This window comes from Homalodisca vitripennis, chromosome 2 (assembly GCF_021130785.1).
Source record: "Homalodisca vitripennis isolate AUS2020 chromosome 2, UT_GWSS_2.1, whole genome shotgun sequence".
NCBI lineage: Eukaryota > Metazoa > Arthropoda > Insecta > Hemiptera > Cicadellidae > Homalodisca > Homalodisca vitripennis.
Window position 1 is genome coordinate 109893034 of NC_060208.1, and position 24157 is coordinate 109917190.

A 24157-nucleotide genomic window follows, 5' to 3' on the forward strand; every position below is an offset into this window, starting at 1 on the left:
GTATAAAAAATAATTCCACCAATAATCAAATCACTTTATTCCACATAATTAGAATATACAAGAAAAACAAAGCTTATTATTACTATGGAAATTCCCAGCAAGACTACAGGTCAGAGTGCTGAGAAGAGTTCTTTCTTATATTTACATATCATTACATAAAAGCTATATCAATAACAGAATAAAAATAAAATTTCTTTAAAAGTATAACCTAAAATACTAACAACTTTGAAAAGAAAGGATTACAACTAATACAAACAACTTGTCTAACAAACAAAAGCAGGTCCACCTATAAAAATTAATTACTACATTAATGAAATTGAAATTGACAGGTGCCAAGTTTTATGAAAAAAATTAAATTAATAACAAATAGTTATACAACAATTAATTAACAGAGCTTTGGTCCAGTAATTTAGGTATAAGGTGACAACAACAGCGCCTCTGCAGCCCGCCATCCAACACGGAGCAACCATGCTGTCACCTTCCGCTTATATACAATGACGCTGTCACTCTCTGCTTCCCTAATTTCGTTAGGTAAATTTCGATACAGTATTTAGGCCAGATAAAATGAATTACTAATTTCAGAACAATGAATTAATCTAGGAATGCAATAACCGTAATTATCTTTGAGCCTTGTTGCATAACGATGATGAGTTTCAGTAAAAATCGTTTCTTTATTACTTCTTATGAATAATAACAATGTTTTGATAAAAAGCTGTCTTATATTAAGCACAGGAAATTCCACAAAAAGTAATAAAGTAGGAAATCTATAGCTCTTTTTTAAAATAGTTTTTACTATTGCTCTCTGTGTGATCGCCAGTGGTTCCAAGATAGCAGCGGAAGCACCACCCCATGCCAGTATACCGTATTGTAACACCGACTGCACGTAGGCAAAGTACATAGTCCTGCACTGATCCACCGTCAAAACCTGACCAAGCTGTGAAAATGCATATATAAATTTCCTTAAGGTTTTATTCAAATACTGGGCATGTGGGCCTCAGGAGAGTTTATGATCAATGATAACACCCAAATATTTGTACTGGTCCACACGCGCAATTGCTTCACACCCACACACATTCGACAGCGGATCACCGCAGGAACGCATCCTCAAAGTTCGAAGGCCAGGGTCGGCTTGATTTCTAGTAACGATGGGCAAATATTTAGTTTTACTAACATTAAACTGTAAGAGAGTTATGGTCAAACCACATTTTAATTTTTGATAAATCTTCTGAAGCCTGTTCTAAAACTTCGTCCCACGTGCAGCCAGCAGAGACAACAGCCGTGTCATCAGCAAACAAAAATAATTTTCCTTTGTTTGACATTTAATTTCGAGACATTATTGATATAAATTAAGAAAAGTAGAGGCCCCAAAGTGTTTCCTTGGACAACTCCAAAATCAACACCAGCATTGTCACTCTTGATTCCATTTATAGAAACTACCTGAAGCCGATTCTGGAAGTAACTCCTGAACCACTCTAATTCTTTACTCCTTACACCAACTGCATCTAACTTTGCAATAATCTTTGACCTGTCAACAGAATCAAAGGCCTTTGCCAAATCTAAAAATGTAATCAGCACTCGTTTTTTCAACGCATTCTGACTTGAAATAAACTTTGTAATGTCAAACAGAGCATGTGATGTATTTATGTTATCTCTAAATCCATACTGAACATCAGCAATTATATTATGTTGTGAGAGATAATTTGACAGTTGCTGCTTAACACTTTTCTCTATAAGCTTGGAGAGGGTCGAAAGTAATGAGATGGGCCTGTAATTAGAAAAGGAGGCTTTTAAAACCAGACTTATATAAAGGAACAACTTTGGCAATTTTAAGTGCATTCGGAAACTGTCCAGTACGAATACTATGATTAATAATATGTAAGAGAGGAGGCGATAAGGAGTTAATATTGTCTTTAATTATTTTTGAAGAAATTGCGTCAAAACCAGGCGCCGATCTTCCCCTAATACCTTGAACTAAGTTACAAAGTTCTTCCTGAGTGACAAGACTGCATTTGAAAAACTGACTCCACTCTATAGTCAGCATCATTCACCTCCGCCTGTCCCCAAGGATGTATAGCATTTTTTAACTGTAACCCCACAGAGGCAAAATAGTTGTTAAATGAATTGCCAATTTCTTTTACTTTAGCAGGAGTAACAGCGTCACTGAAGTCAATGAACGCTTCTACCGGGAAAGGCTGCCCACATACCGGCCTGCAGGCTACCTCATTGACAACTGACCAAAATTGTTTAGCGTTACTAGCGTTAGATAATTTATTTTGATAATAACTGAATTTTGCTCGTTTGATTGTAGAACGAAGTATGTTCCTGTAGCACTGAAACTCGTTTCGCAGATTTACATTGAATGGTTGTTTTTTAAGTTTTCTGTACAATTTATCGCGATGCCGAATTGATTTAATAAGACCCGCGGAGATCCATGGTTTAAGTTTCGTATTTTTTGCGGAGAGTTTAATTTTTTTTAAATTTTTATTAACAATGTCTTGTAAAAGAGCAATGAACCTGTCTGTTGATAGGTCCACGTCGTTACAGTTAATAGCCATAGACCAATCTTGAGATTTAACTGAGTTATTGATTTCAACCCAATCGGTTTTAACAAAGAAATTTTGGGTTTCAATTGTTTTATTTTTACTACAAGATGATTCTATATTTAGAAAAATTGCACTGTGATCCGTTATAGCTGCATCATACACCGCGGCAGAAACATTAAGTGTTTTTGGTAGTTTAATAAAATAATGTTCTAAGCAGGTGTTACTCTCAGATCTTGTTACCTTGTCGATACAAGATACAAAACCAGCCTCACTCAAAACTTCTAAGTAACGTTGCTCTACAGAATTTAAAGCCACGTCTAGGATGTCGCAATTAATATCCCCTGCCACAATACGTAACCCATTACCGCTCATAGACTCGTTGCAGAATACGTTCATTGTGTCAATAAATATTGGCAAATTAGAACTGGGGCTACGATAAACAGCGAGTAAATGACAATCAAAACCAGCCCAGTTAAAAGTCAATGACAAAGCATTGGCCACACTGCCCAACAACAGCTGACTACAGGACACTGATAAGGAGATATCAATGTAGACAACCAGGCCATCGCACTGATTAAGACTATTGTACGATCGAAACGAGTTAAAGCCCTCAATATGCATGAGATCGCAATCATTTGTTAGCCAAGCCTCAGTTAAAATAATACAATTAAACTTAACTGGAAAATTGTCTAAAACTACTAAAAGTTCATCAAAATTTTTATTATAACTTCGAATGTTTTGATGAACTATGTAAAATTTATTATTCTTGTTTGTCAGACAACTATTTACACCAAAAAAATTACCATACTCATTGTCATTATTGCAATTAAAACATGAAATAATGGGAGTATCTTAAAACTCAATCTCATCCCTTTCAAACATTAAAAAAATAATAACTTAATAGCTAGCCGCCTGGCTTATACAATGAGCTAAAATACAAAACAAATGTTACAAATTTTTACTTTACTAAAGTTAATTTATTACCATGAAAAATGACTCATTAATGGGTTAGTGAGATTTTAATATATATGTATACATTTAGGTACGTAGGTTACATAGACTTAAGGACCAACAGCAATATGTAATTTTACAATTTATAAGCTCGATTGAAAGCCTATATACAAATAATTTCATATACATAAAGAGACTAAACTAGCTTAAAAATAATGCGAATTTAAATTTTGATTAAGAATAATCTATTTATCATAAATTGTAGGCTTTATTACGATACTCCATACTCGAATAAACTGCTAACAATAACTATGTTTACAAACAACGCCTAACATTTACTGGGTTGTAATCTGTACTAGCTATTATGTAGCTTGAGCATCATTCTGCACAGTAAACTGCTAACAATAACTATGTTTACAAACAACGCCTAACATTACTGGGTTGTAATCTGTACTAGCTATTATGTAGCTTGAGCATCATTCTGCACAGTAAACTGCTAACAATAACTATGTTTACAAACAACGCCTAACATTACTGGGTTGTAATCTGTACTAGCTATTATGTAGCTTGAGCATCATTCTGCACAGTAAACTGCTAACAATAACTATGTTTACAAACAACGCCTAACATTACTGGGTTATAATCTGTACTAGCTATTATGTAGCTTGAGCATCATTCTGCACAGTAAACTGCTAACAATAACTATGTTTACAAACAACGCCTAACATTACTGGGTTGTAATCTGTACTAGCTATTATGTAGCTTGAGCATCATTCTGCACAGTAAACTGCTAACAATAACTATGTTTACAAACAACGCCTAACATTACTGGGTTATAATCTGTACTAGCTATTATGTAGCTTGAGCATCATTCTGCACAGTAAACTGCTAACAATAACTATGTTTACAAACAACGCCTAACATTACTGGGTTGTAATCTGTACTAGCTATTATGTAGCTTGAGCATCATTCTGCACAGTAAACTGCTAACAATAACTATGTTTACAAACAACGCCTAACATTACTGGGTTGTAATCTGTACTAGCTATTATGTAGCTTGAGCATCATTCTGCACAGTAAACTGCTAACAATAACTATGTTTACAAACAACGCCTAACATTACTGGGTTGTAATCTGTACTAGCTATTATGTAGCTTGAGCATCATTCTGCACAGTAAACTGCTAACAATAACTATGTTTACAAACAACACCTAACATTACTGGGTTGTAATCTGTACTAGCTATTATGTAGCTTGAGCATCATTCTGCACAGTAAACTGCTAACAATAACTATGTTTACAAACAACACCTAACATTACTGGGTTGTAATCTGTACTAGCTATTATGTAGCTTGAGCATCATTCTGCACAGTAAACTGCTAACAATAACTATGTTTACAAACAACACCTAACATTACTGGGTTGTAAATCTGTACTAGCTATTATTTAGCTTGAGCATCATTCTGCACAGTAAACTGCTAACAATAACTATGTTTACAAACAACACCTAACATTACTGGGTTGTAATCTGTACTAGCTATTATTTAGCTTGAGCATCATTCTGCACAGTAAACTGCTAACAATAACTATGTTTACAAACAACACCTAACATTACTGGGTTGTAATCTGTACTAGCTATTATTTAGCTTGAGCATCATTCTGCACAGTAAACTGCTAACAATAACTATGTTTACAAACAACACCTAACATTACTGGGTTTTAATCTGTACTAGCTATTATGTAGCTTGAGCATCATTCTGCACAGTAAAATGCTAACAATAACTATGTTTACAAACAACGCCTAACATTACTGGGTTGTAATCTGTGTAGCTATTGTAGCTTGAGCATCATTCTGCACAGTAAACTGCTAACAATAACTATGTTTACAAACAACACCTAACATTACTGGGTTGTAATCTGTACTAGCTATTATGTAGCTTGAGCATCATTCTGCACAGTAAACTGCTAACAATAACTATGTTTACAAACAACGCCTAACATTACTGGGTTGTAATCTGTACTAGCTATTATGTAGCTTGAGCATCATTCTGCACAGTAAACTGCTAACAATAACTATGTTTACAAACAACGCCTAACATTACTGGGTTGTAATCTGTACTAGCTATTATGTAGCTTGAGCATCATTCTGCACAGTAAACTGCTAACAATAACTATGTTTACAAACAACGCCTAACATTACTGGGTTGTAATCTGTACTAGCTATTATGTAGCTTGAGCATCATTCTGCACAGTAAACTGCTAACAATAACTATGTTTACAAACAACGCCTAACATTACTGGGTTGTAATCTGTACTAGCTATTATGTAGCTTGAGCATCATTCTGCACAGTAAACTGCTAACAATAACTATGTTTACAAACAACACCTAACATTACTGGGTTGTAATCTGTACTAGCTATTATGTAGCTTGAGCATCATTCTGCACAGTAAACTGCTAACAATAACTATGTTTACAAACAACGCCTAACATTACTGGGTTGTAATCTGTACTAGCTATTATGTAGCTTGAGCATCATTCTGCACAGTAAACTGCTAACAATAACTATGTTTACAAACAACGCCTAACATTACTGGGTTGTAATCTGTACTAGCTATTATTTAGCTTGAGCATCATTCTGCACAGTAAACTGCTAACAATAACTATGTTTACAAACAACGCCTAACATTACTGGGTTATAATCTGTACTAGCTATTATGTAGCTTGAGCATCATTCTGCACAGTAAACTGCTAACAATAACTATGTTTACAAACAACGCCTAACATTACTGGGTTGTAATCTGTACTAGCTATTATGTAGCTTGAGCATCATTCTGCACAGTAAACTGCTAACAATAACTATGTTTACAAACAACGCCTAACATTACTGGGTTGTAATCTGTACTAGCTATTATGTAGCTTGAGCATCATTCTGCACAGTAAACTGCTAACAATAACAAACTATGTTTACAAACAACACCTAACATTACTGGGTTGTAATCTGTACTAGCTATTATGTAGCTTGAGCATCATTCTGCACAGTAAACTGCTAACAATAACTATGTTTACAAACAACACCTAACATTACTGGGTTGTAATCTGTACTAGCTATTATGTAGCTTGAGCATCATTCTGCACAGTAAACTGCTAACAATAACTATGTTTACAAACAACACCTAACATTACTGGGTTGTAATCTGTACTAGCTATTATGTAGCTTGAGCATCATTCTGCACAGTAAACTGCTAACAATAACTATGTTTACAAACAACGCCTAACATTACTGGGTTGTAATCTGTACTAGCTATTATGTAGCTTGAGCATCATTCTGCACAGTAAACTGCTAACAATAACTATGTTTACAAACAACGCCTAACATTACTGGGTTGTAATCTGTACTAGCTATTATGTAGCTTGAGCATCATTCTGCACAGTAAACTGCTAACAATAACTATGTTTACAAACAACGCCTAACATTACTGGGTTGTAATCTGTACTAGCTATTATGTAGCTTGAGCATCATTCTGCACAGTAAACTGCTAACAATAACTATGTTTACAAACAACACCTAACATTACTGGGTTGTAATCTGTACTAGCTATTATGTAGCTTGAGCATCATTCTGCACAGTAAACTGCTAACAATAACTATGTTTACAAACAACGCCTAACATTACTGGGTTGTAATCTGTACTAGCTATTATGTAGCTTGAGCATCATTCTGCACAGTAAACAAGATATCATTAATGAAAAAAAACACATGTTAATATTCATTTTATATAAACCGATTAACTATCCTTTAAAATAATATCTAAATCTAAATTTAATGATGACAAATTTTAATTAAAAGCTGACATTAGAGCCATTTATACATCCTATAAAAATAGTCATAATAGAATATTTATTTAGAATATCTTACGTTGAAACAAACTATCATTTTTAATTCCAAAGTTATGCCTTAATGTAAGTAAACATTTTAGCTTGTTTTCATAATGTCCAGTCTATTGCTGGTCAAATTTTTACTTATAGTAACTATGTAAGTAGTACTATGTACCTACATTTTCAACTACATAATTAAAATTCTAAACCACGAAATTTTTAGTGTAGATCTTTTTAACACGCACTCATACTTATGTAGATTTAAATAACGGTGTAGTTTAATAAGGGTTTTTTTAAAAACACTTAGTGGTTATTTACAATATTAACAAACGCAAGGCTCATGTACAATTCCTAGCATATTGTTTATGCAACTGTATATAATATATATATATATACAGATTATATTATAATAATTAATTTTCCTACAGTAACTAACCATATTAACTAAAAAAAAAAAACTGTATAACACAGACCTAAATAACCAAAATACATACAAAATACTTTTAAATGGTTTGTACAATTATATGAAGAAAAGAAGAGTAACTATAAAAATTTAACTATTTACCGCATCAAGTCCATGAAGAAGATCTAGGCCAGAGGCAAGAGCGGGAGGTGGTGAGACATTCGGTACTAGATGTTGGGCTGCTGTTGACTGTTCTAGCTGGGCGACATGCTGGAGGTCCCTGACACGGAAGGGGCGATGATCAGGTGTCAGCTTTGCCATCACCTTGCTGTCGGAAGTCCAGACAGTAGACAGTTTCCCTTGCTTGATGAGAGCTCTGGCTCCATTGAAGATGGCTCTTGACTGAGGCGTCAGATGTTCATTGAGGTAGATTGGGGTGTTGGGGAAGGAACTTACTAGCTCTTGTGCCGTCATAGAACCCTTCTTTCTCCTCGCCGATAGCCAGGACGTTTTCACATCTCGTGAGATAAAGCACACTACAATGGACGGTGGTCCTCGGTCCCCTTTCCTGCCCTGGAGTCGATGTACAGTAGAGATGTCCACGTCCCTGCAGCTCACATTAAGTAGTTGTGCGATACTACCTAGAATGTCGTACAAGTTTTCCCTAGGTGTCACTGGTACACCGGAGATCAAAAGATTGTTCTTCCTAGTATGCTGCTCTAAGTCAAGCACTTGTTGCTTCACGGTAGCGAGCTCTTCACAGTCAGTTTCTTCTTCTCACTTCTTAGAGTGTCAATATTTTCACCAGCTTCCCTACACTGAGCCTTGACTTCTAAAAATTCAGCTTTTAAAGAGCTAATGTCTGACTTAACACTTTTAACCTCTGCTTGCACTTCGTCTAACTTAATATTGTTACTGTCCCACTTGTCGTTATTTTCCTTCCTGAAAGCCGCTATAGCGTCCAGTATAGTTGAACTGGCAGTCCCGGTCTCGCTTGTCTTGCTGCTGTTAGATGCACACTCAACCGCACAACTTTCACACTTCCATTTCTTGTTGCGCGTCACAACTCCTACACACTTGAGATGACATACAGTAGTACAGTCTGAACACTTTATACCATCCTTAGCAGTTGCGCTGATATCCTCACAACACTTACTGCACTTTTCAACCATGTTCTCGTCAAAATAAGTTAGCAGGAGTAACACAGTTATAAATCTACTGACGAATAAAATAAGTGAAATATTTTCGTACACAGCTATAACTGATTTCAATCAGCACAACAACTCAAATCAAATCAAATCAAAGCATTTATTGTCAGGATACAAAGAATGTATATAACAACGTCAATAATGATACATTAAACTAGCTTGTGAGATTTTGCACTACAAGAAAAAACTCATCGACACTGTAAATAGCAGATTTTAACAACCAACATTTTATGGTATTTTTGAAATTAGTCCTGCTCATGATCTTTACTTGCATGGGTAGAGCATTGAAAAGCTTGATACCCTGGTATTGAAAGCTGCATTGAGTACTAGTATAGTTACATCTAGGAGTTATTAAGTTATTTCTATTGCGTGTAAAATGATTATGTACATCTCTTTGGTTGCTAAGTATAAATAAATTATCTTTAACATACAACAATACATTTAAAACATAGATGGACGGCAGGGTCAAAATATTAAAATTTACAAAAAGAGGTTTACAATGTTCTCTACTATGTACATTGCCAATTATCCTAATTGCCTTCTTCTGAAGTACAAACAGCTTATTTGCTAAATGAGAATGGCCCCACAAAGCAACTCCATAGGTCAAAAAACTATTTATATAAGCATAATATACACACAGCATGTGATCAATAGAAATTACTCCATTTAGAGCCCTAATCAAAAAGATGCCCCTTGCAGTCTGAGCAGCCACATAATCAATGTGAGTTTGCCACTTTAGGTTTGACTGCAAATAGACACCTAAAAATTTAAGACTCAAGTCATCATTATCACTTGACCTACAAGACAAGGTGAGTTGTAAATCCTGGATTTTATTTTCATTTAGACACAATTTGTTGGCTGCACACCAGTCGTTTACAATTGAAGTTTTAATACTAAGCATCTCCCTACAATCATCAACTGATTCTGTACAGACTTTGAGGCCCAGATCATCAGCAAACATGTAGGTGCTTACACGGTTGTCATTAAGATTAGAGGGCAGGTCATTTACATAAATAATAAATAAAGTAGGCCCCAAAATTGAACCTTGGGGAACACCTAACTGAACAAGACGTGTATCAGACAAAGAGCCATTGAAATAAACATATTGGAACCTATTTGTAAGGTAAGAAACAAAGAAATTTACAACAGTATTACTAAAACCATAAAACTTAAGCTTATTTACTAAAATGGCATGATTTACTGTGTCAAAGGCCTTGGAAAGGTCATAAGACCTAAAATTTACTAAATTTTTCGATTCCAGGCCCTCATAACAATCATTAATAAGAGATTGGACTGCACCAACAGTGCTGCGCTTGGCCCGAAAACCAAACTGACAGCTGCTAAGCAAATTATAGGTTTCAAGATAATGAACTAATAATTTCATTTCACTAGCCGTTCCAAGACCTTTGACACAATTGAAACAATCGATATAGGCCTATAATTACACACTTGATCCTTGGGACCCTTCTTATGCACAGGAATTACTTTGTTGGTATTTAAAACATCAGGGAAAATACCTAACATTATACATTCATTAAACAAAAAAGTTAAAACCTCACAAACAAAACTAGCAGCTAATTTTAAAATAGGGGCATTAACACCAAAACAGTCAAGACAAGAACTATTACTTAAACTAATGATAGCAGCATAGACTTCTTCCACTTTAAAAACTTTAAAACTAAAATTGTCAGCTGGGAGCCATGAAACAGAGTAGTTATTTAAATAGAAGGAGTAGTCATTATTGCTAGGTGGTATCCCGTCACAAGTCTCGGAAACTGAGTTTACAAAAAATTCATTAAAACTATTTGGATTTATTTTGATAGATGAACCTATAGGCCTAGACTGGCTATTTAATCTAGCTGATTGGTTTATTATCTTCCAAGCAGCCTTGCTTTTATTTTTTGCTTTGTCAATTAGGCCATTATTAAAATTAAGTTTAGCCTTCTTTATCTCATTCCTATAGACTATTTTTAGTTTTTTGTAATTACTTCTTATTTCTAAGTTTAGCTCAGATCTTGTGTTCTTTATTATGAAATAAAGTCTGTCTAACTCTAACTTGATTTGAGTTAGGCCATCATGGTACCAGGAAACATCTTTACGCCTAGTTTTAATTGGTTTTCTTTTAAGAGGCATAGAACTATTTAGAGCCCACAGAAAATTATCTAAAAATAACTTAAACTTACAATTTACATCTGAATCCATACTGTAAATTTCATTCCAATTAACCAGAGCAAGATAAGATAGAAACTGTGATGTACCACGATCAGACATAGGCCTAGAGATGGATATCTTAGTGACAGCCTCTGATGTTTCATGTTCCAATTTAGCCTCAAAAAAGAGAGCACAATGATCTGAGACAGCAGTATGAATAACAGAGGATTGTCCCCTATCTTGATGCACAGTCGTAAGCAGATTGTCGATGCAGCTACCCGTGTTATCATTTATGCCAGGTCTTGTTACCTCATAAACAGTAGTGTTAAGTCCAAAACTATCAAACAAGTTTAGCAGCTCTTTGGTATCACCACTTTGCTTGAGAAAGTCCACATTGAAGTCACCAACAATAATTAGATTAAATTTATTGCCACACAAGATAGAAAACATTTCACTCAATTTCTCATGGAATAGATTTAAATTTCCGGCTGGAGACCTGTAGAAAGCTACCACTATAGTCTTCCAGGCAGGCAGCAAAATCGCCGCTAACTCAAAAGTAATCTCTTCTGAGAGACAAGCAATTTTATCTAGAAGAACAAATTCAGATCCCTCCTTGACGCAAATTAGTACACCCCCATGGGAATGTTTTTCTCTGGCAAAACAATCCGCCATAACATATCCTGGCACTCCTAAGTTCTTAATATCGGATTTGGACAACCAATGTTCAGCAATACACAATACATCACAATTGTATTGGCAATTTAGTAATTCAATGTTTAAAAGTTTATTAGTTATGCTTTGCACGTTCCAAAACAGCAACTTAAAGTTAGGCCTAAGATCGGACGACCCAGATTTATCAGAATGCCACTTGATGGGATTGGGCGAACTAGGCCCAGCCTCACTACACTGAGACACATTTGTATTAAGACCCAAGTTTAGCTCCTTGGATCTGTTTGATCGCCTTGTTCCAAAAAAGAATGCGAGAAGTCACTTCCAGAAGAAAAGTTTTTACGGTTGTATCGAAATCGATTCACAAAGGCTCCCGAAGGCCAGAAGTCAGGAGAGAAGATCTTCTCCCACAGAGATATAGGCACACCTACCTTATAAGAGCTGTAGCCAGGCCGCTTACTTCTCAACTTTGTTATTTCGAAATTACCCTCCACTTGCTTGTTAATATATTGTTTCAATGAGTCACTGTCCACTTGTTCCGCTATTCTTGAAACAAACAGATATCTAAGCTTATCAACCACCTTCAGTTTATCGTCACTGTTTGCTCTCCCAATGATGAAACCAGATAGTCTAGGTTGTTTTCGCTTTTTGTACCTAACCTCAACAAATCCAGCACTGTCCATTTCATTTTGCCGTGGTTTGCCTTTAACATCAGTCGAACCAGTCTCTGAGCTGAACCGAGATTTTTTTCCTTCCAAAACCAGTGCGGAGGAGGCAGGTTTCTGCTGAGGGGTTGACTTCTTTTTTGTAGTAGATTTTTTGTTCACCGATCTCTTGGTAAATTTACTATCTGACATCAAATGTACTGCAGTTGTCTTGGGAATTTGACAGTCACCTTCACTTCCATTGTTACCATCAGAAGGAAGATTGGAAACTGCAGAAGTCAAAACTAGGCTGTTGTCAGGCCTAAGTCTACCATTTGATAGGTTAGACCCAATTGAGTCATTAAGACTCATAGACTGGGAATGTATATTTTGTTTTAATTTGTCAGCGCATGAGACCTGGTTTCTTTCAAAGGTTACAAGTGCTTCCTCTAATATACCTGCCTCATTGAGCTTTTCAATTAGGATCGCATTCTCATTTTGAAGTTGCGTTAATTGATTTCTCATATCACACTGATTTTTAGAAATTTCATAAATTTGATCTGTTAAGATTTTAATATGGAGACTACACTGACTACAATCGTCATTGTCACTATTTCCTATATGGCAAGCCTTACTCTCAGTTACTGCTATAACCTCTTCAGGGTCCTTGTCACACTTACTACAAGTAAAGTTTGATTTTTCACCAGTATTAAAGCGATATTCACTTTTAGATTTACCGGCACACTCAAAATGAAACCAAAAACCACAATTTCCTTGGCACTGAATGCCACCAGTTTTATTTGTAACGTATTTAGAACACTCATTACATTTACTACTGTTCCTACTAGGCGCCATGTTAGATTTTTTCTAATAAAGCTACCTCTATGCAAATAATACTTTATAAGAGGCTTATATATGATCTAGTAGTGGGAAAGAAGAAACAGTGATAGCAATGTTTATAAACATTGAATTGTTATTATATCCTTCAGAGCAGCTTGCTGTTATCTGCTGGTACAAAGGTCAGAAACTTGCACCCTGATCTAGTCCCTTCTTATCTGATCTCAACTGGACCTAATCACTTCATTCCTGAATTCTCAAAAAGTTTTATATCTTTAGTTTTAGTTTACTTCTTTGATAACAGTTTTTCACACCCAACGATTTACTCATTCATATAGATAACATTTATCTCTTCACTTACCTATCAAAAAATTTCTTAAACAACTATATATTACCACTGATATTTGTAACATACAGGGAAGCACAAAAAGCACATGCTCTCTACAAACATGATCTATAAGAGCCTAGTTACTCAACAGAGTAACTCGCAAACAGGTAAGGACAGCCAGGCGGCAGGCTAAAACAAACTACTTAGCCTAAGAAGAGAGAGCTGATAAGCGATGTGAACGCATCGGCTGACTGATAAGAACTGATAATTCATTAATTCATTCATAATTCATTATTAGCTGAAAATTTGTAATAATTCAAATATTTGTGTTGGCTAGCTCTACAAGTAGCCTAATAATTGTGTGTGTAATTTGGAAATAATTTTGTGTGCAAAGTATCGATCAACTCTTATAAAAAAACTTACTTTTCCTAATTAAGGAACCATAATATGCCCTTGCAACCCTTTATGGTAATCATATTCCTCTATGCACAATTCTTGAAACTTCAGTTCAACTATCGTCTAATATGAATAAACCATCTAAAACAAACTTAAGCAGTGCAAAAAATCTCTGAACGTGTTGAAAATGTTAGGTGACTAGTTATGTGGAATTTTGGGGGGATTTTTGCTTCACTATTCCATTCTACTTGCAGGAAACGAATAACACTTCTCAGTTTACATGTGGCAGGAGAATCAATAGAGGTGGCCATTGACTTGTTTATGTAACTGCAGCTCTGAGCAAACTAGCTACTTGAACTCGGCACTGACAAATGTTGTAGCGGGGAAGATGCACAATTGACTACCATGCACATTGCTAACCTGCCACGTGTCTTGTGTAATGACCCTCGTACTTGTACTGTACTTGCTGGTTGTTTAAATTTATATTATATGAATAATTCAGAAATTTTCAAATAATTTAGTACTATGTTGTTTTGGTGTAGCAATAACATTCTCTCTGATATTACAGATATCTTTATTATTTAAAATGATTTCTTCATTGTGGAAGTAAAAGCTTTCAATCCTGAGTATGTTTAAAAAAAGCCATAGACTTTCAGTATCTTTGAAAATATAAATAGAGATCTGCAGGTTTCAATGTAATGTAATCCATAATGATTCTAATAATTTTTTTTTTTTTAATTTTGAATATGTAGCTAAAACATAACACCTCATTGAAAACTGCAATCAGTTTGTCTTGTACACATTATCACAAGATGAAATTTCTTTTTATAAACAATTTTTAGCAAAAATTTTTAATTGAAATTAAGAATAAGAAACCTTTTTACAGTTAACATACGTATATATCTATGCAAGAAACAAAGACACATACCAGCAAAAATTATAGAAGCAGACTTTAATATTCATTAGTAGCCTACTATCTATATTGTATAAAGTTTATGTATCATGTCTATAAAACTGCCATTATTCAATGACCACTTGACACATAATCTACTAAATTAGTTCTTTTGGACAACACAATGTTTGAGTATGGAGGTATGATAGTGTATATTATGTGTAAATGATTAAGCGGTTTTATCAGTTTTGCTATGGTATTACAGTTTTATAAAGTATCAACATCCATACATTTAACCTTTTGAGTTATTCAGTTAATTAAACAAATTATTCATGAAATGTTGCAGTATCACTTTAGAAAGTGGCCACACTACTCTAATAGTTAAAGAAATACAAAAAGCAGAACAAGCTGAAAATTCAATTAAATACAACAATGATTGCTGAATAAAACATAATAAGAAAATGCACCAATAGCATCCAAGTTTTTAAAAAAGTAAGAAGTATTTTAATACTTATTCAGTTCATAGAGACTATGTCTAGAAATCAAACTCTGTAACTTGACTGTATTGTGCAGGAGAAAAGAACAGTAGAGGCGATGTGGAAGGCCAGCTTGAGAGAGGTAGACACTTTGCAAGAACAATTGCAGCAGTATCAGTCTGGACACCAGTTGACAGTGGCTCACAACAGACTTAATGATGTGAGTTATTCTTGCCCACTTCATATTATTTTGCTGTTTTGATCCATTACATGCCATTTGTGGAGTTTTGTTTCCAGTTTTTACGTAAAAATAGTATAGTGTTTATAAATGATTTTTTAATATGATTTTTGTGCCTTAAAATCATGCTGTAAATGCAAGGGGTGTAAAAATGGACATTATTGTCCAACTCTGTGCCATACAACAATTTGCCATTAATTATTTTTTAAATCACATCCCATATTGTTTTAATAATGTTACTTTGTGAACATTGTAATTAATTATGATTAAACAAAATTAACAGGACAAGAGTTGGAACATTAGCTGGTGACATTACGCTAGCACATGATGAATTGGTTCACAACCAAACACATTGCACATAGTTTGTTCTGTTTGGCCACATTCTTTGTAAAGTTTTGTTACAAAAATGAGGTAACGAAAAGTTCCACTGTGTGAAGAAGGTTGCCATGATTTGTGGTTCCTAAAAACTAATGAAACTTAATTGTGTGTGGGGTTATACACCTGTTTATAAATATTGTATTTAAACCTTAGGGAAGTAAAGGTATAAAGAGTTTAAGAAATGTACAGACTACATTTTGGACTGCAAAAGTAAGAGAAATACAACATTTTATTTGGTTTAGTGTTTTTTACGACAGGTGCATAAATGTTTATGTGGATAATGTACTAATCCTAAAAACTATTTTATAACTAATAGGCTATACTTTTCCCAAAAAAATTATTACAGTTAATATTTTTATAGTACATGAGAGGTGTTTGTCTCATTACTCTTGTAGATCAGGCGAGTGCTGCAGTGAGTATATTCACCATCTTCCAGCATCCCTTGGAAGAAGCACACATCATTTGAAGTTCTGTAGCAAACCTTTATGCTTCACTGTGCATCTTTAAAATTTTCAAGATTGTTTCTTCTCTTGCTGCTTGTACGATATTCGCTAAATCAGTAATAAAGTTTATGAACATGTCGGCTTCAAACGTTCATCAGCTTTGTAAAGTTAATGGTAAGAATGTAATAGGCAAAGGAATATAGTGTGAAAATCAGTCAGAGAGTTAAATAGTAATGGTTATGAAAATGTTGATGAGGAAGAATGTTAAGTTGAACCATATCTATGACCACTAAAGATTTGGTGAGTGCAATTGATATGAACATTCATGAGGACAAAAGAATATTCATAAAACAACTCTCACCAAGGCCTCAGTCCATTTACAGTATGTTTTTTTTTATATATTTCATAAGGTTTCAAGATAGTGGCCATAAAATGTTTTAAGAATTACAAAAATATTAATTTATTACTAGTAAATATGTTTAAATTATATATTTATTACTTTTCATTGATTGCAACCAAACTAAAACCACATTAAAAAAAAACACATAACATGAGCTTAACCTTGTTTCAAAGATTTAAGATGGTGATTTTCCTACATTAAAAAAAATTTTATTTATTTGTTATCATACCAGTCGTTACAGTCAACTTACCACCAGTGTTTTAAAGTGTGCTTCAAAAATAAAAATGTATATTAAATTTAGCATATTAAATTTTGAGATGGCAGTCACTCGTGAAATATACCTTTATTTCATCTTTGCAGGAAGGGATATTATTATTTTTTATGTTTTCAACACTTGGTTTATATGCTAAATAGTCTAAAATGTGGTGGGTTTGAATAAAATCTGTAACGGTTTATATGCTAAATAGTCTAAAATGTGGTGGGTTTGAATAAAATCTGTAACATGATAAAAAAAAACAATGTAAGTTGTGATGACGCTAACTCTTTGCCATTTTATCCCTAACTTTATTTAGTTGTGTTGCGATTTACAATTAAGTGTTTAATTTATTTTTTCTTGAAAGTGACTTTTATTTTTAATTTTTCAAGAATTATGAAATTGCTTTGTATTTATGAGTAATGTGTAAAATGAATATAGCATCCCTAAAAAGTCTATAATTAAAGTGGTAACTGTAACTCATTTTAAGTGTATTCTTTGCCATTGTGGTAAATGAATGGCCTTTTGTGTATTTAGAGGTTATGGGTGTGTCTAATTTTATTATTGTTTTAAATATTGTATGTCAATTATTTTCTTTTTGCTGTTCACATTGTTTAATCGTGTTATGTTTCAGGTACAAAAAGACTACACTGAAGCAATAAAACTGTTGGAATCAAAATTGGTGAGTTTAAAGGCAGAAAATAATCAGCTGACAGTAAAAACACAGTTGCTAGAGGACCAGTTGATGCAGGTCACTTCACAGATGGCTCTTATGACCGAGAAAAACCTCTCTTTGAGCAACGCATTGAAAGAATCAAGAAATCATGAACAGGAGTTAAAGTCTGGTTATTTGACTCTAGAAGCTAAATACATAGAGCTGGACAAGTCATATGAGATTGGTAACTTTTTGTAACAAGTCCTTACTATAAGTACAAAATTAATATTGTTTTTAAATGTTTAAATCTTTAAGTTTATTTATTGCCGTGTTGTATAACAACTCTAGTTTTTAAGATATGATTTTTGGGTGAATGTAAAAGTTAATACCTTAATTTATATAAATTTTGAGTGTTGTTGAGACTGTATTCATAGTATGTAAGACATATTGTTTTATTCTTTCTTTCTACTAAATGTTTATCATATTGTTTCTTTTTAGACAACACGTGAACAAGCTACATTCATGGGTACTACTGAAAATGAATTGTATAAATATCATGGCTTAGTTTTTTTTTTTTTTTTTTGAAGTGAATTCCTTTCAAGTGCCAGGAAATATTTCCTAGTGATTAGAAGCCTGTAGAGTAGCAGGAAGCATTCATTTGATGTGTTAACCACTTTTCATGTCTACAAAGTCAAACCTTTTACTTACATCTTTGTAATCTATATTCATTTGCTAATCATTTTTAACCATTAACTAACTCTTTCGATCCTGGCCACTTTTTTACTGTGGTGTGAAAAAATTGTGAAGTAAACGTAGTTTTACTACTCTCATATTTAAAAATAAATTCAAGCATGTTGCAATTTTTTTTTAATATGCAAGCTTTTTATTGTAATAAAAATACTTGTTTTATGACCAAATATAATTAATTTACAGAATATATTTATGCAAACATTTTATGCCAAACCATTAATACAATCTATGCTTGAACATTCTTAAAATTTAAAGCAAAAATATTGATTACTCGAGAATAAAAGTCCCTTGTACAGGTAAATACAATTGACTTATACTGCAATTTAAACTGTCTACTTGTTGAACGGTACAGTTACAAACTGCTAAATAAAAAAATTAGATTAGCAAAGAGTATTTATTTTTGATCTCCTCACTTTCTAATGTCTTTGTGCTGAAATAAAGTCTTTTGTTCGATTATGAAGGCAATGACTAACAGAAATTCGTGTCCACACATGAAATTGACATCAGTAATATAGTATATATCCTCTCTGATAGCCAGGCTGCACTAAATGCACTTGACGCCTGCTCGTTTCTCGAAAGCAGTTTGGGGATGCAAGAATGTTCTAGATGAACTGGCAAAGAAGAACAGAGTTACATTGTTAGGTGCTGGGCCATGAGGGCATTCATAGAAACAAAAAGCAGATACCCTTGCCAAAATAGTGCCATAGTTGAGTTTGTCTTATTGCCCCAATTAAGTAAATATGTACATACTTAGGTCTTAGAAGCCTTTTTCAGTCAAAAAGTATATACTTATGGCCATTACAATCTACTCCTTTCTAAGATTATCTGGTCAGTATAAGAAATTCATAATTGTTCATTCAGTCACAAATTTAATTCAAATAATTGTTAACATTTAAATAATTCAAAGTAAAAATATCTCCTGTTAATAAATTTTTAAATGTATTATGTTCTTTAAAATAACAATCTAATTCAGTAACTCACGACCCTGTATGTCCTGACTACATCACCACATGGTCAGTTCACTCCATCACTGAACAGCGAACAGCGGCACAAAGAACTGCATTCTCTCCTCACTCTCTCACGTCTCTGTTAACCAGTCAGATACTACCTTGGTCACCATGACCTTATATGGTGGCTCTCCTTTTGGCCTGTCTTTTCAATCACTTTACTGTATTTTTAACTACCTTTTATTTTTATGTTTCAAAACATAGCATTTATTTAATGCATACCAATTTAAAAATGTGTTATTCCCTAATTTGTTAATAGAAAACCAATATTAAATTACGATCTGTTGCAATATTTGCATAGGCTTGAGAAACCTAATTAGGTCAAAAAAATCTACATATTATATATGAAATGAATTTCTCCTCGGATGACCCATAGCTCAGCTCTGTAGCAGTGTGACAGAGACGATCTATACTTATAGTCATTATATTTAAAAATCAAAACAACCAATATTTCAAACTTTTTTCATGGGGTTGTTCTACAAGTAACAAATTGTTATGATTTTCAAATATAAAGTTTACAATAGAATATCAATTTAAGTTTAAACTTCAACATTATAGTTATACTTTATACTTATCTATTTTTCTGTATTTCAACATATACTACAAAGGTTTAACAAAATTTATTACGAATCAAGACTGTTTTATGATGCAGATAAAAGAAAATTTGCACGTGCCTATGAGCATGACAAGGTGGAGGCTCAGTTACATGATAAGGTGGAGGCAGCAGTGAGGCAGCGAGACGAGTTGCAGGCAGCATTGGAGCGGTGTCATGAACGGATGGCAGAGTTGCTGCGTAATGCAGCTAGTGACCGCAACCGTGTAGAGGAGGCTGTGGCATTAGCTGAGAGTGTTATTGTTCTCCGAGATGACACCATTGCTCAGCAGAATGCTTTGGCAGGTTAGTTAACTTACATTCCACCATGGTGTTATATTTCCAATTTTATATGCCTATATCACATTTCTGTTACATTTTAAATATAAATAATACTAGTAAGAAATTATCATTAACAATAAATTTAGTAGAGAGGTCTTATACCAAAAGGGCAAAAATCTGGTTTTTTTTTTAAGGAGAAGCCGATCTCCTTTTATGCCTTATCCTGCCCGTCCTCATGGGCCACTGGCCTGTGCGAGGATCTTATCAAACAGAATAAGGGGGAGAGTCGATACAGTACAAGGTCGATGGTACTGATAAAAAGTCCAACGGTCACAGACAGGATTCGAACCTGCGTTATCGCTAACTCAGACTCAAAGTCCAACGTCTTAGACCACTCGGCCATCGGCACTCCCACGGAGTTAAGTGTATTGAAGGAGTTAAGTGTAGTACGTTTTATAATAATTAATTTCATACCTAATTTTGTTGTTATTTAATTATAATCTCAACAATCAACACAGTTTTGATAGTTTACAGTACGATATAAGATTGTTTCTGTTAAAGGTGGGGTTTGAAAAGGTAAAATAGATGCTGGTTGCGAAAATTTTGAAATTTGACATCTTACAGGCATTTGTGTAGGGTAAATTGCAATAGACAATAGACAGTGAGCTTTATTAATGAACATCAAGTTTAGTGTGTAGTGTTCCATTGTTCATAGATGTAATGTCTACCAGCTGCTTTCTGTCACTCGAGTAGCATTAGAAACACTCAACCTCTTTACCATTGGTCTTAACCAGTCGTCTTAATTTTTGTATTATTAAGAAATGCCGGGTGGGTCCAATAGGATCGAATCCACCAAGTCCGATAGCACCGAAAATAATCCACCAGGGTCGAAAAAAAGGACTTTCTGTCAACTTTGAAAGCAAAAACATTCCTGTAACCCAAATTCTAATGCATACAGTCTGCCAGCTTCAAAATAAGATATGGTCTGTGAGGTCCGAATATGTGATATTCTGTTAGCACAGAATCCTGCTGGCTCGAAAGCAATTACAGTCCAGTAAGGTCGATAAAATTAAATCGTCTAATAGGACAGAAACTGAATCGTTCCGCCAGCTCCGAATTATTAAGGAGCAGTCCGGTAACTCTGAATAAATATTCATCAATCCGCCAACTCTGAATTGAGATTTGTCCGCCAAGTCTGAATCTGAGTCTGTCTGTGAACCTCGAATATTGGTGGACTCGCCCCCAAGTGGAGGGGTATATGTGCAGCCAATGAAATGGGAGGAACTTAGCGGAGAGTCCGCCCAGGCCGGTGGAAATCACAGGTTCACGTCAGACAGCGGCGAGTGCTGCAACAGGAAGGTTCACAGCTACTTCGCTCACTCTTAGAGATGCATGTTTTGATACATATAAATAACTCGGAGTACAATTTGAGCAGTATCTTTTCTCTGTCATAATTATTATGAGAAAGTGAATGACATTGTAAGAAATAATTTAAAATCTCACTTGGAGCTAGAATATTGTATATAAATTTATTAACATATCAAGTGTAGTCATATTTTCCTTCATCAATAAGTATAATCCATATTATCATAATGTTTCCATTACAATTATTCTACGTAAATTTCATTAAATTTAATTTTAGAAATTCGTCTTGAGTCTACATTGCCGATCCTAGGTGATATATGCATTATCTTTTCATTAGTAATGTCATCTTTATAGGCCTATTAATAGTGAATTGTTTACATCTGGCCTATAGTTATTAGTTAATTAATATCACTGTATAAATTCAAGTCAGGGCTTAGTATTTAATAAATATTGATGTTTATTGTAAAATTATATAAACTAGATAAATTCATTTCTTAAATTGATATGTAATTAGTCCCAAATAACAATTCCATTGAATTTATATAAGTATTAAGTACACAATACATGTTATATTTCACCAAATGGCGAAAGGTGTTATTTTAATGGTTTAAAAAAGTACACATTCTGCACTTAGGTAGTAACAAAAAAGAGTAAAATTTAAAGAAATAATGGTGTGATTTTCTTTAATATTAACAAAATAGCGAACACAAGATAAGTAATAAAACACCATTATAGATATAAAAAATTTACCAGATACATTCTATTTAGTAAGTAACTATAGCAGTTCTAATAGCACTTTCTTATACGGAATCCATTAACACATAAGTGTACACGATAACTTTAAAGGGATATGCTTGCATAAGCCAGGAGCAACAAATAATTTGTCAGTTGGAAGGTATCAGCTGTTTTGTATCAGTTATAAAACATTTACAAGATGCTATCTCTATTTTATAAATTTTATAGCAATTCCAATGTTACTTTTTCAATGAAATCCATCTACGTACAAAAAGTAGTACGCGAGCAATACTACTTTAAAGATACCCTTGCACAAAGCGGGATTAACAAACAGCTTTGTTGCTGATATTATTGATTATTATTATATATTGATATGACTAGCTGATACTTCTCAAGTGTAACAGTATCTTAATAATAATAATAAAAAATTTGTTGTCGTAAAACATGTTACATGCATTGACAAAGTCTAATCCAGCTATAGACTAAATAGCATTGTCTCTAAATAATATTTAATAAGTATAATACAAAAATATTAAATATATAATAATATAATACATTAATTGTCTAGTTGAGAATAACACTGATTATATCATGAGTTTATCTTAAAACAATCATTAAGTCTATTTTGTTAATTAAAAAAAACTCATCAATATTATGGAAAGGGTTTTTTAACAGCCATTCATAAAGTTTATTTTTATAAATTTTAACAGGGTATTTTTCAATCAGATGTTTCAATTTGTTATGCACTTTTAAGCCAATTACAACATGACTATTTAAATATTTGCTCAGTCGACAATATTAATTTAAAATGTTATTTCTGTTTCTTGTGTTGTAACTATGTGTTTGTTTATGGTTTATTGTCCTTATTATTTAAAATGTAAACAGATTGTCAAACAAATATAAATTAACTATTGTAAGTATTCCTTGGTTAATGAAAACAGGTTTACAATGATCAAGATATTCAGCTTTACCAACAATTCTAACAGCTTTCTTTTGAACCACCAGTATTTCCTGAACTCTAGCACTATTTCCGCACAGTATTAATCCGTATCTCAAAATTGACTGAAAGTATCCAAAATATGCAGTCCGAACATAATTTTCACTTATGCAGCAAGATAGACGTCTCAATAAAAAAAATAATTCTAGATAATTTAGTAGACAGAAAATCAATGTGAGGTCCCCATGAAAGATTATTATCATTATGAATTCCTAAAATTTTGATTACACTACTTGATTCAAGATTAAAATTATTTTCAGGAATTGATTTTAAAGTAAACAAAATGTTTTGAGTTTTAGTTTCATTTATTAAAAAACCGTTTTCTTTAAACCATATTGATGCTTTGTTTATTGTGGTGTTGGTTAATTTCTTTAGTTCATTCAGGTTATTACTACTATTGAAAAAGTTGTGCCATCAGCGTAGAGAAGTGTATTAGCATCAACAGCCAATGTTATGTCGTTGATATATATGATAAAATGTAAGGGTCCAAGTACTGATCCCTGACGGACACCATACTCCATTTTGACTTCCTGTGACCAATTTCCTTTGATATATAATTTTTGTGTTGTATTGATGAGGTATGATTTTATAAAATCAAGGGCACATCCATGAATTCCATAATGCTTCAATTTGGCTAAAAGAGTACTGTGTTCTACACAATCAAAGGCCTTACTCAGGTCATAGTGCCC

The 24157-nt window shown here is 33.7% G+C and overlaps 1 protein-coding gene across 5 annotated transcripts in view; it reads left to right on the plus strand.

The window, feature by feature from the left end:
• The window catches only part of LOC124354576 (spindle pole body component 110-like), a 38695-nt gene that overhangs the window by 10757 nt on the left and 3781 nt on the right, over nt 1–24157 (plus strand). For all 5 annotated transcript variants that reach the window (XM_046805139.1, XM_046805138.1, XM_046805141.1 and 2 more), the window contains 3 exons: nt 15471–15593; nt 17720–17984; nt 20150–20395. In XM_046805139.1, the coding sequence (XP_046661095.1) occupies nt 15471–15593; nt 17720–17984; nt 20150–20395 (634 nt within the window). The remainder of the gene's footprint in view (nt 1–15470; nt 15594–17719; nt 17985–20149; nt 20396–24157) is intronic.